Genomic DNA, 13,603 nt, shown 5'->3' on the forward strand with positions numbered 1-13,603 from the left:
TTTATGATTGTGGATGTTTAATTGATCATGCAATTTAATTAATCATAAATTAAGCAAGTTGACCTAATAATCAGATCTAGGTCATTAAAGAGTTAATCACAATTAAAATCAACTGTTTCTGCACCCCGCGTAACTCTTGTTTTACACTATCACACTCAGCCCATCTTGGAAATTGTCACCCCTTCAGCTTGTCCCAACATTTGTTCACGATGGGCTTGTGTCTTCACACAGTAAACACCCCATTTTTGCCTCCCCTTCGCATGCACAAAATTTGACTGTTGAATCACAAATTGGAACCTACCATGGCTGATGGCACTAAAATTATCCGAAAAACTTTGGAATATGAATAAAACAGTCAAAATCAAGGGGTTGCACGCAACTTGAGGACCAGGGAAGGTCTATGGAAAGTTACACAGGATTATGCCCTTTTCACAAGGCATGACGTCAACAGGATGACTTCAGGCCCTATTTCAGCGGTCATGTGATAGGGGATTTTTATTTACAAAAGTGCCACTCCGCGCCTGGCAAAATTAGAAACAAGCATAAAACTTTTCATAAACAACAACTTCGTGCCCAGCAAGTGAAAATCTGTCTAAACTCATCCTCCAGCACCTTTGATCTCTTCCTGTTAGGAACCTCTCCAAGCAATGAGAACCCTCCAACTTCTCTAAACACAGCCTCCAAGCCCTTGAAATTCATAAAATCAGCAAGCTTCAAGCCTTCCAAAGCTCTCCAAAATCAAGTCACAAGCCTTCCAAGCATCCAAGCAAAATGGCTCTAATTCATGAAGAGTCCAACATCAAAAAGAGGCTTCTCCATTGAAGAAAAAGATACAAAATCAAATCAGAAGGGGTAGAAGTAATATTGGTAAAGGTGGGAGGTAAGTCCTTTTAATTCAAATTTTTACACATGCTTGGAACACAAATTTAGGGTTACACATGCACACCCTTTTCCAATGTCTTCTCCAAAACTTTCCTTTTCAAAATGACAAATGACAAAATGCCAAGAAGAAAAGTAATTGTCAAGTGGTTCTGGCTCATAATATATTTGGAATAAAAATGATATGATTGAAGGCCATGCGTTATGGAATAGTTTATGAAGGACATTTGGTAGCATTTAAGAGTGGTACCTATGGCCAAAAATAGCTGTTGCGAAGGTTATAATAAGTAGCAGAATTGAAGATTGAAGAATTCTCCTTCAGCAACACAAATATTAACACTTTACTCTTCATTTCATGTGCTTTACTTGATTCACTTATTTTACTTGCTTTCCAAAAATTCTTCAATTTCAGTCTAATCCTTTCCCTTAGAAAACCAAATTTCATGCCAGATTATGCAAAATATAGCAACAGTTCAGCCAATAGGTAAGAATTACAATAAACTTTAAGACCATAATTATACAAGTTAAAGGGTTTCAATAGTTACAAATCCCACAACTGAAAATATATAATTAACATAGTCAAAGTTGGGATATCTCAGTAGCTTCAAATATCTTTTGCAATTTCTTTGGTGTTTGAACAAGTTGAGCAATCCCTCAGCAAGTTCGTGTTTACTATTATCATCTTGGCTAAGAAGACACGCCAGACAACGAATTTTTCCCGGTATCTAATTGCAGCTGTGATTGTGTATCTTCCAGGCAGATTTCCTACACATTGGAGACGAACAGGTGTCAATACCAAAATCCATGACTGTTTGTTCAATTAAAAAATAAAAATAAAAATAAAAGTTACCTTTGAAGCAGTCAAGTGAGTGATGGGTCCATACTGATTCTGAATCAATGATTCCAAACCAAAAGTAGTTCCTGGGTTGATGGAGTTTATCGTCGGGGGTCTGCCAATTGGCTGATTTGAGGGAGTGCATTGGTTCGAAATATCAAATGCAGGTAATGTCGGTATTTCTTGGTTCCCACAGAATGTATCTGCTGTCCTGTTGGTGTTCATCAATCCATTTCCCTCGTCAAAGCCAACTCCAGTCTCGGGCAGCTGCAGTGATTGTAGGGATCCTGGTATGTAAATTGGATGCAAACTTAATCCATTTCTCATGGACAACATCTGCAAAACCAACCACGCTGAAGAATGATAGAAAGATACTATCTTGGTCACCCTTCAACATTTTCCAGTGTTTGGAAAAAGGAGGTGAACAAGAGTCGAAGTTTCAATCTCAAAAACAGCATACAAAATGAAACCTAACTTAGCTATAGTCCCACTAAAGGCTCTAAAAAAAATAAAAAAAAATAAAAATTATTTATTGCCTAATCTTCCCAAGAAATTTGTAAAAGCATTATTTGACTACAAAACAGGTTATGCCCTTGAGCCTCTATCATTTCATTGAAGAGGGATGCCAGAACCTTTTAGGGCTAAATTCGTACAAATTTGTTTAGATATGGGTTCTAGAACTAATTTATTCTTTACAGCATTAGATATAAAAAATTCCATTAGTTTGAATATCAGCTCCATATGGCATATTCAAATGCCAAAAAGTGTTTTAGTTCAAGAAAAGATTAAGAAATTAAACTGTTCATTACACCCCACAAATTGGTAATTTAATATCAAACAAGTAAGCCATCCAACTTCCAGTAAATTCTTGGTTTGATGAATGCTCATGGTATAAGTAGAATAGAAGACAACACTAGATGATGACAAGCAAATAACTAAAAAAAGAAAAGAAAAAGAAAAATAAGTTCATTTTCCAAGCCACTATAATCTTTTTTAAGGTATTGTGAATGATAAGTGATGCAAGAAGACATTCCATATAATTTGAATGCAATTGAGTGAACAAACACTTTTGAACTTGGAATTTTACATATGGTGTCATTTGGAACATAAACTGGTCTGTCCACAAATCGGTACACGAACCCTGAACATTTTGCCAGACTATGGTTTTATGTTGGGCCCACAGGCTCTAACTGGATTATTAACTGCAGAACTGTTGAGAATAGTTTGAAGAAAATCCAAGAATAGAGTTTAAAGAACTTATTTTTCTCTTTCTTCATCAACATAATATTAAAATCATCCAAATAGCACAAGTCTTGAGACTTATAAAAAAAAATTCATACGAATAATTCTAGAGTAATTCCCATCATCTGATGATCAATAAGCTCGAAATGAGTTAATCATAGAGGACTAGTTTGGATTATACATGTTCAATAGGAATACAGAAATAATTTGAGACTTCCATGAACAACAAAATTGTTGACGCATAATCTGGAAGACATATATAAATATATATTGCTTTCTCAGAAGGAAGAAGAGGCCAGATTGAAACAAAAGGGTGCTCAAATCATGATATGCAAAGTATCAGCCCTGTCATTTTTCATTTTATTTGCCATGAAGCAGCAAGCAGAGCAAATATAAATTCTATTTGAAGCAATTCTACGACTTGGGGTTAATTTGTTGTATCTACTGATACACTCAAGAAATTATACCTAAATAAGTTGCCACATATAATAGATGGTCTGTCAAGTCTGCATGATCACGAGTTCAACATATAGTATGTTTATGCTTCCAGCTGGATATTCCTTCTACATTTCTTATATTTTGTAAAACCGAAATTAAAACATGCATCCAAATTCTTCATTGAGAACTGGAAGACAAGTAAGCTGTTCATACAGACAAAACAAATTGAATTTAACGGGCTGTCAATGCAAATTTAGGGTGTGGTTTAATCAATACAAGGCAGCACAATACACTTGCAGGAGAAAAAGTTAAGAAAGCAAAAAAAGAAGGTTTCACAATATTTCTTTATCACTAAAATGGAACCAAGTACAAGAGAAAGGAATACCAGATTAGATTCTAGGCTGCATAAATTTTCACCACACTTCCATGTGGAACGATTGTAACATAAGGTAGCTGTTGTTGCTAAAAACAATTATATCCTCCTTGTAGCATTTGCAATTCAAATTGTTAAGATTTCAAAGCCGATAAAACTGCTATTGATTTTTTTATGGATATATGTTTCAAAATGATTCACCCTATGCTTCATTCTTTGTGATTGTCTTCTGGCATTACTGTGTGTGTGACAGATGATACAAGTATAGCTGAATGTGTAGAAGGAGGGAACCCATAACAAATAGGGGATCGAGCTAGGTTTAACATTTTGTTTGGACTTTCAACAGGGAAAGTTCTAAAGGTGAAAAGAAGCTTGGTTTGGGGTTAAAAAATAATAACTATTCTTATAACTCACTTCAAACATCACCTTCCTTTAATACAAATTTTCATATAAACGACCACAATTCAAAATTATCAGCCTATCTGTTATATCTCCACACTATAGAACCCCAAAAACCAGTAGTGACAAGAAGTCACCAAATTCACCTTTCGTCTGTTGCAGTCAAATCTGTAATTTTATATTGGCAGCTACATATCTCATCTTGCAGCCATTCTCAGGGACAACTAAAAAGTATTTTTATGCAATGTTCTTTATTTTTTGGTGTTCATAGGAATTGGCAACAATTACAGCACACAACGAAACACAATAATGGCCTATCAATTTCTAATTCTATCACTTAATTTATTACTTTGTACATCATGGATGTAACTAGAGTGAAACAATTTTGGAAATTCTTTTAAATTATCACAACGAAACTAAAATACACTGCAAAATGGTACCATTTTTCCATTTCCTTCTAATCGGTTAATGTAAGAGAACAATGGGGCCTTAGCCAAAGTAACCCTCCAAATAAAAAGTTCCATGTTGAAGTTCAGAGTTTGAGCCCCACAAGGTCAATTTTTGAAAAGCATGTGACTTGTTATATGAACTTATAGTATGAGACAAAGGAAATACTCATTTCACCTATAAGGTGCAAGATTGATAATTCAAGTATGTGCTTTTAACTACGAATGCTAGTACCAACAACCAACCAAAGAGACAGAAGGCATGCTAGTACCAACAACCAACCAAAGAGACAGAAAGCATTGATAGAAACGTAACACACATGCCATACATGATAAACACAGTGAGCTGAAACACAAGCCAGATTGACTAAAGCAGGACCCTCACCTGTACTTGTAGCTGAAGCTGCTTCAGATACTCGATGGCTTCATCCAGCATCGAAGCCTTATCCGTCTACAATACGAAAAAAACCCACCAAAACATTCATTCAAAAAGTCCTACTCTTAGTTCAATTGTTCTAAAACAATAAGTACCTTGTTAGAGTTCGGAATTAGATTCTGCAATGCTTTCAATTTCTCATTGATCCTACTCCTCCTCCTCTGTCCATTAAAATTAGCCATATCAACACCATCACACAAGAATCAAAAATTAAAAACTTCAAAGTTGTATTTTAAATTAAGACTATCAGAGCCAACCTTTTCGGACAAATTATGAACCTCCGCTGCTCTAGTCCGCTTCACCGACCGTGGTGGTGGCACCTGATTTCCTGGCACCTCCGAAGCTTCAAGTCCCCTCTAGTTTCAGCAATTTTCCACCAAAAACCAAAATTCACTGAGTTCAAAACTGAAAATTGAACTGAAATAAGTACTGATTCTACTGAAGAGAAAAATACCTCGCAACTGAAACTCAGGTCGGTGAAGTGGTTCTCCGCCGGAAACTTCTTGTTCTTCATCAAAGACGTGATCGCGTCAGAATCCACAACAACGCCGGCCGAAGAAAGCGTGTTGCTTGTGCTCCCCTTGGCACCGGCCGGAAAGAAACCGCCGGGATCGGAGAAATTGAAGTCGGAAACGGAGTCAATCATCACAGACGAGCCATCGGTTGAGGCTCCGCCTCTGACTCTGTCCGAATCAGAAATAAAAGTCGCCGAACTGCTTCTCCAAAGTACAGCGGAGGTTGAAGTCTCCGGCGGCGGCGGCGGCGGCGGAGGCGGTGGTTGTGGTGGTGGCGGAGAGGAGGAAGAGGGCAAGTGCTTGGGCTTGAAAGACGCGAAAGGAGGAGAAGCCATAGACGAACTTTGAAGAAGATTGTGAAGAAACGAAGACATTTCTTCGGATTCGGGTGAGGGAGTTTTAGAGTTTGTTCCGTACAGATCCGCCATTTAATTAATCTGAGAGATCACCACAAAAGACACACAAACACACGAGCACATATAAAGTTATATATCTATATATATATATATATTGAGAAGAGTGCAAGAAGATGATGATGAATTGCTCCAAGTTCCAACTACTGGTTTTGTTTGCACCTCTTTTTCTCTGCAAAACCGTCCGTTTATGCACTCTCTCTCCTCTTTGTTGGGGTTTCTCTCTATAAGTATTGATTTCTCTCTCTAGAAGTGATTTAAAAGCTTTAAGAGAGGTTACAGAGCTTCTAATCAAGTTTGATCACTCTCCCGCGCTAATCCATCTGTCATGTTTTATTTTGTTTAAAAAGGGCTGCATTTTTATTTATCTAAGGGTAAAGTGTATTAAACCCTCCTGAATTATGAGCTAATTGCAAAAAAACTCCCTAAACTAAAAACAACCCCCTAAACTATAGAAATGTTGCAGTTAAGGAAAATTTGTCAACCAGCCGTTAACAGAACAATCAATTTACCTATTAGCCCTTACTTTGAACGACGTCGTTTTTAATTATGTGCAACTTCAGCCGCTGAGGTAGCAAAATGCAATTTCAATCTCCAATAAAAAAGCGCCAACATATCATAAATTTTAACTATATCACAATTGCTTCGGTTATATCGATATATGGCCGCAAACCCAACCCTCTCTCTTAACCAGTGCCAAACAATCCCTCCTGTATGCGTGAAGCGATCTCTCTCCCAATTCGCCGTGCTAAACCCACTCAAAGCCATGTTTAGTTGGGTTCATGAGCTACTGCAAAGGAAAAGCTCAAAAACAAAAAACCAGAAAATCAACGTACACAAAACCAGAAAATCTGATGGCGGACTTTGAAATGGAGACCGAGACCGCAAAAGATAGCAGAGAGAAGTGTGTTCAGGAGCTTGAAATTGTAGAAATTATTAGGGCAGATACCTCAATTGGTTTTACAAACAATGAGGATGACAAAGTTGTGGCAGAGGAGAAGAATTTAATGGTGGACTTTGAAATGGAGGTAGAGACGACGGCAAAAAAAAGCAATAGAGAGCTTTGTTCAGGAGATAGAAAAAAGTAAAATTTGTTGGTGCAGAGTCCTTAGTTGCTTCTTTGGAAGATAGGGACGACAAAGCTATGGCAGATGAGGAGAATTTGAACACCCAATTTGAGATGGAGATGGACAACTCGCTGGTGCAAAGTTTTCTATTGTTGGACGATGGGGATGGCAAAGTTGTGGTGGAGGAAGAGAACCTGGATACCCAAATTGAGACAGAGATATGAGCGTCAAATGGCAGCATGGAGGAGTCCGTTCAGGAGAGTTCAGGAGAGAGGATTTGCTGCTAATAGAGAATCAAATATTAGGGTTTTTTCAATTTGGGGATGGTTCGAATGTTTATACAAGGTGTGTGCGTGTGTATATATATATATATATAGTGATATATATAATGGTCTAGAACAGTGATAAAGGGTATATATGTGATTTTAAATTTTGGCTAAGGCACATAGGTCACGTGCCCTTGCCTAACGTTAAATATGAGATGGCTAACTAACAGAGTTGGAGATTTTGCAACAAATATGATAGATTAGGGGGTTAAATGTCTTTCTCATAGTTTATGGGGGTTTTTTGAGAAAGAGAATAAAGTTCAGGGGAGTTTAGTGCACTTAACCCTTTATCTAACAACTATTTTCCAAACGATGAGGCCTTCTATAATCAAAGTTTTGATATCACATAAAAATTGAATTATTAAAAGAAAAAGAAAAAACTATCCCTTGGAAACTCTCACCTTAAGAATCTTTGATTAGTGTTTGGAATAGAGAAAAATGTTTCATTAATTTTTTCCATTTATCTAAAAGTGAAAAACGATTGAATAGAGAAAAAAAATTTCGTGAACTTCTTCTAAAATATTTAAAAGAGCTTACTCTCCTAATAAAATATTTATTAAATCATTAAAATAGATATTCTAAAATATATCACACCCTTTTATCATTGGTTAAAAAGTCTTTACTGAAGTTAAGTAGTTAACCCTTTAATATTTTGATATTAATTATGTTTATTGACAACTATTTTTTATCATTCACTCTTATGTAATAATAATTTGAATAAATTACACTGACCTCTCTTAAAGTTTGAACACATTATACACAGATAAATCATTCAATGTTTATTACTTTGACCTTCCCGAAACTTTCAGCTACCGACGTTTATTATTTTGACCTTCTCGAGACCCATTCGTCAGCTATCGAAATGTGACTGAGTATGAAAAGTCAATAATGCCCTAATTTTCATTCTAGTGAAGGGTAATATTTTCATAAGATTGTCATTTTATAAAATTTGGTCAATAAATCTGTCAAAAATTAAACATTAGGGGTGCTCTTGACCAAATGTGCCAAATTTCAGGGAAGGTCTTATGTGTAATTTGCACATACCTTAAGGAAGTTCAGTATAATTTATCCTAAAAATTTTGACATCATGTTAAGCTATATAACATGGACACGGACAATGACATAAGACAATGATAATGACACGAGACACATACGTTGACATGTCAAATTTTTAAAAACTAGGACACGGGTAGAATGTGGACACTGTTATGTATAAATATAAAATTTAATGGGCAAAGTACAGAAAAACCCCCTTGACTTTTAGTCTTTTCCAGTAAACCCCTCGTCTAATTTTTTACCAAAAAACCCCCCTCGACTATCTAATGGGGTTAAAGAATTGATATTTGGACCAAAATGCCCTTTATTTAAATATTAATTTTTTCGAATTTCAAAAATCCATATCTCACAAACTGTATATCCAAATATTGCAAATAATATATATACTGAAAATTTATAAAACAAGGATTCCAGAAATATAAGATTTGTTTAACAAGACTTCATAACCAGAGAAAAATAAACAATATAAAATTCTACTGTAACAATCTTATTTTATTTTATTTTTTAGAAAATACTCGAGTTATTTGCAAGAAAATTTTCAGAATTCTTCATTTTCATATGCAGCATAACATATAAAAAAAATTAGCCCCAATAGAGACCAAATATTCATTTTTATTTATTTTTAAATGGTGAGTCTATAAAAGAATAAAAACACTTTGACGCAAAATATAATATCTCATGAAATCTGTTGGGGCTAAATTTTTTTATATATTTGGCTCCATATGTAAATGAATAATTCTGAAAATTTTCTTGCAAATATCTCTAATATTTTATTTTTAAAAAATAAAAGAAGATTATTGGAGTAGATTTTTAGATTGCCTATTTATCTCTAATTATGAATGTTTGTTATACAAGTCTTATATTTGTGAAAACCTTATTTTATAAGCTTTCTGTGCATATATTATTTACAATTTTTAAATGTATGGTTTGTGAGATATGAATTTTTGAAGTTTGGGAGAATTGAGATTTAAATAAAAGGGTGGTTTGGTCTAAATATCAACTCTTTTACCTTCTTCAGATAGTTAAGGGGGGTTCTTTGGTAAAAAAAATAGACAATAGTTTATTAAAAAATATTAAAAGTCGAGGGGGATTTTCTATACTTTGTCCAATTTTATTATATACATCTATTGATTAATAGTATTATAAAACTTCAATGCATTTACTCTGTATAATTTATATATTAAGAGTTGCTTTAAAATAATTTAGAAAATGAAATTATATCATTATTGTATTACCTTTTATATCATATATACAGTAATTCTACTACTTTGTCATAGTAGTGCTTTTATTTTAAATAAACAAATATCATTTTATACTTCAATTGTAATCATATGTGTGGAATGTCAAATTTTCATAAAGAAAAAATGTTAAACACAGATGTGTTCATATTATTTAAAGATTATCGAGTAAACTTATGTTAGAAATGTTTAAAAGTATCGACTTAAGTGTTGAAGAAGTGACAAAATTTAATTTTTATTTATGAACACATATAGCAAGTATCGGACACGTATTAAAGGAATATCCAATGAATGTCAGTGTCTGACACGACACGAATACAGGTCCTTCGTACATATACACAAATATGTGCCAAGAAAATCAAGGCAATCAAAACAAAATTAGCAAATATATAATATATATATATATATGTGTGTGTGTGTGTGTATATATTTCTCTAGCATTGTTTTCCTATACAGTTCTTCTTTTGTTTTGGGTAGTTTTATGGGTTCTTATTCTTTTTTAGGGTTTTCATTCATTCTTTCTTTTGAGGATATTAAAATTTCAACCAACTGGACCCATGAGGTGAAAGTCAATTCATTAAATAATAGATATGTTGTATACGAAAATTATATGTAATATATATATATTAGAAGTTTGGTAAATATAAATTTAACTCAATCGTCAAATCAGTTTTTTTATTCTCTCACTAGACCAATACAGTAAGAGAATAACTGGTGAAGATTTTTTTCCCTACGGAAGGAAAGATAGAAAAGAGGGGGAGGTATTCCCCCAATTTGAACGTTTGGGAGGAAAATGAAAGGAAATGTGATACTGTCCTTTTTATTGAAGGGTATAAAAGGAAAAATAAGAAAAACTAAAGTTATGAATAAAGCAAGTACTCACCAACTCTTTTTCCTTTTCTTTAATTTTTTGTACTCATGTTTTCTTTTATTTTTCTTACAGACAAGGCGCCCTATTTTTGACAATGATGATGCCATAGACTCCCAAATTTTTGGAAAAACCTAACATATGCCCCCATGTGAATAGGATTTTTATTTATTATTATTATTATTTTAAAATCCAAATAAATTGTTCGTTTAAAAAGCATTATAAATATTAAATATTTGTCATCCCTGTAGAGTCATGAATTCAGTTGAGGGAAACGTAGTTGAAGAATAAAAAATAAAAAAAATATTGAATATATATATTTTTTGAACAAAATAATAAATATAAAATTTAATATTAATATAGATTAATAATATTTTTGGTTATTAAATTTACAGTTGTTGAGCAAAATTTTTATTTAAATTGAAGATACTTTTATTTGGTAACACGATTATACAAAACAAAACAAATTCAAAGCATTTTTGCATTCTAGTGCATCCCTCATTGCCTCTCATAGTCTCATAAGGAGTACCATTAAGAATTTTTAATTACTAAATGAAAATTTTCTTTGCGTTGAGAACTTAAAGTATTTTCGGTTAGATTGTCCACATCAAAAATTAATTGATAATTGATTAAACCAAATAAATAATGAAATTATGTGAATCTTCATATTTTTATGAAAAAATAAAATAAAAAGGTATTTTATTTAGAAATTTTTTTCCGTACGTTTTTAGAGATTGTGACAATTCACACTAAAAGTGTGACATAGACAAAGAAATGACCAAAAATGGAAATATGGAGTGTCAATAATTAGAGAGGAAATGTGTTCCATACACATGCGTCAATCATTCCAAGTAAGTTACAATCTGACTATCATTTTTTAATTTTTCTAGGGGTGCAAACTGTAATTGAAATCGAACTAATTCCGGCAATTTAAAAAAAAAAATTAAAATCGAATAAAACCCTTAGACTTTGAAAATTAAACCAAAGTGAATTATGAAAGATCAATTCATTTTGATTTTGAATCATAGTTGTGGAAATTAACAAACATTTAAAAAAAAATAATAATGAAAAAAAATAATATTAAGGCTCCGTTTGTTTGAATGTAAAATATTTTTTAGAAAATATTTTTTATTTTTTGGGGTTTGGTTGTCGTAAAATATTTATGAAGAGAAAAAATATTTAAATTTGACAAAAATAACTTATACATTAATTTTCAGCAAGTTATTTTATATGTCTAGACCGATGGACTCGGTCTCAATCTCGACATAGGTCTTTACCAAACACATAAAGTAAAAATAAAAGAATATTTACCTTAAATAAAAAAAAAATTCAAAAAGAATATTTTACGTCAAAATAAATATTTCGACAGAGTCTAAAGATTTTTCAAAATCAAGGAAGACGTTTAAACTATGTAATCTTATCTTATGTCTTATATATATATATATATATATATATATATATATATAGTTTACAATTTAGTTTTAATTTCGATTCCAAGAATCTTGAACGGGATCATAAATTAACGAATTTTTTTTTTTTTTTTTTTTAGATCTGAAATTAGACCATGAAAGAGATTAATGTTCGAAAACTGGAGAAATTCAAAGCCATTATTTGTTACCCTTTACCTACATTCTTGAACATAATATACAAGTATAGTTGGCAGTCCTATTTTCGCATACGGATTCAGATAAATATTAATATAAATTCATCGGACCAACCGATTTTATACAAAAAAAAAAAAAAAAAAAAAAAAAAAAAAAAAAAAAAAAAAGAGTTATAAACCAGCTGTGCAACCAGCTATACGCATTCGAGTACGTAAAAGATTTGATAGAGGTGGTTGATATTATTTAATCTGGATGCTCGACTTTATTAGGATGAGCTTCGGCTACTCCAAAATAGAAGTCAGAGTTGCTCATCTTATCCTCCCAGACGTCAAGTTGGACCAAAACAGACATCATTAAGGGACAAGGTGCCATTCCCAAGGGCACTTTTAGGCTTCTAGGTTGCGGTTCCTTGTGAAATTTTTTATGTCTTACCCCTATGACACACTATCTGCTTTTTCCTTCCCATTGAAATTTAAAAAATTGCGTACTGTGTGGGCAAACGTTTTCTCCAAAAGCCAATAGCTTTAACCAATGCCTATAAACTAGAAAGCTCCCAGCCAACTTCAAATGTCATTGATTGCTTTGGGTTAAAGCTATATATATATAGAGAGAGAGACATACATCACCAATTGAATTCCACAGGCAAAAAAAAAAAAAAAAATGGTCATCCCAAATGGTCACCTAAAAAAAGGTCATGCCAACCTCTTTAACCCTTCCCAAAAGGTACTTCTTTCTCCGCTATGATTTGCCGTATCATCTGATATGTAATATATTGGCCTATACATGACCTTTTTAAGTTCGATATGCAACTTGTACATCGTGATTACAAACGATACTGCAACCCATACTCTCTACATACAGTAAGTGCAAACCATACACTCTACATACAATAAGTTAACCATTTTATAACCTAAGGGCTTGTTACTTCATAACTTATAAAGGTCTAAGGGCTTGTTACTTCATAACTTATAAAGGTCTAAGGTTCAATTCCCCTTAATACAATTTCTTAAAGCCACACTTGCAAATAAAAGCCTGGCTTAGCGGTATCAACCTCTTACTTCTCAAAAGGAAGTCAGAAATTCAAATATCAGAAAAGACAAGTGCGTGTGAATACCAATTAAAAAAAAAAAAAAAAATGCTTGGTCTTTATCCGACCCGTGTAGAGGGTGCACTTTCTACGCGTCCAAAAATTTATTTGCTAACAATGTTTTAATACTATTGCAATATCACCAACTGCTAGAAACATGACTACCCCCATTCCACATAAGAGATTCAAGTCTAAATATAACATCGACCTTGTTCAATATTGAAGGGTATTTATTTCATAGATTATTAATTGAGAACAATACATAACCATATTTTGAAATCTCAAAAAATGACTAAGCTATAAACATAAATAGGCATCTAAATAATGTGAATGAACTAAATATCCCAATGGACATCAGAAACTATTCAAGAGATGAAAATG

General features: G+C 33.1%; 1 protein-coding gene across 1 annotated transcript; it reads right to left on the reverse strand.

Annotated features, from left to right (window-relative positions):
* Window positions 1-1,362: 1,362 nt before the first annotated feature.
* On the reverse strand, window positions 1,363-6,245 carry LOC132279085 (transcription factor SPATULA-like). The gene is made up of 6 exons (XM_059781016.1): window positions 5,503-6,245; window positions 5,306-5,404; window positions 5,144-5,209; window positions 4,998-5,063; window positions 1,730-2,050; window positions 1,363-1,644 (listed from the first exon to the last, which is right to left on the reverse strand). Exons 1-6 carry the CDS (start codon window positions 5,989-5,991, stop codon window positions 1,567-1,569), a joined length of 1,119 nt encoding a protein of 372 aa, XP_059636999.1. The 5' UTR covers window positions 5,992-6,245; the 3' UTR covers window positions 1,363-1,566.
* Window positions 6,246-13,603: the final 7,358 nt, after the last annotated feature.

Source organism: Cornus florida, unplaced genomic scaffold, assembly GCF_030987335.1.
Source record: "Cornus florida cultivar Cherokee Brave unplaced genomic scaffold, ASM3098733v1 CherokeeBrave_3.0.0_Hap2_Chr10, whole genome shotgun sequence".
NCBI lineage: Eukaryota > Viridiplantae > Streptophyta > Magnoliopsida > Cornales > Cornaceae > Cornus > Cornus florida.

What these genes read in the sequence shown, in the direction of transcription:
- LOC132279085 (XM_059781016.1), bottom strand. Translation starts at nt 5,991, where the DNA reads ATGGCGGATCTGTACGGAACAAACTCTAAAACTCCCTCACCCGAATCC. An exon ending in TAATTCCGAACTCTAACAAG is followed by an intron (nt 5,064 to 5,143) that starts GTACTTATTGTT and finishes TTCGTATTGTAG; the next exon opens with ACGGATAAGGCTTCGATGCT. An exon ending in CTCACTTGACTGCTTCAAAG is followed by an intron (nt 1,645 to 1,729) that starts GTAACTTTTATT and finishes TCCAATGTGTAG; the next exon opens with GAAATCTGCCTGGAAGATAC.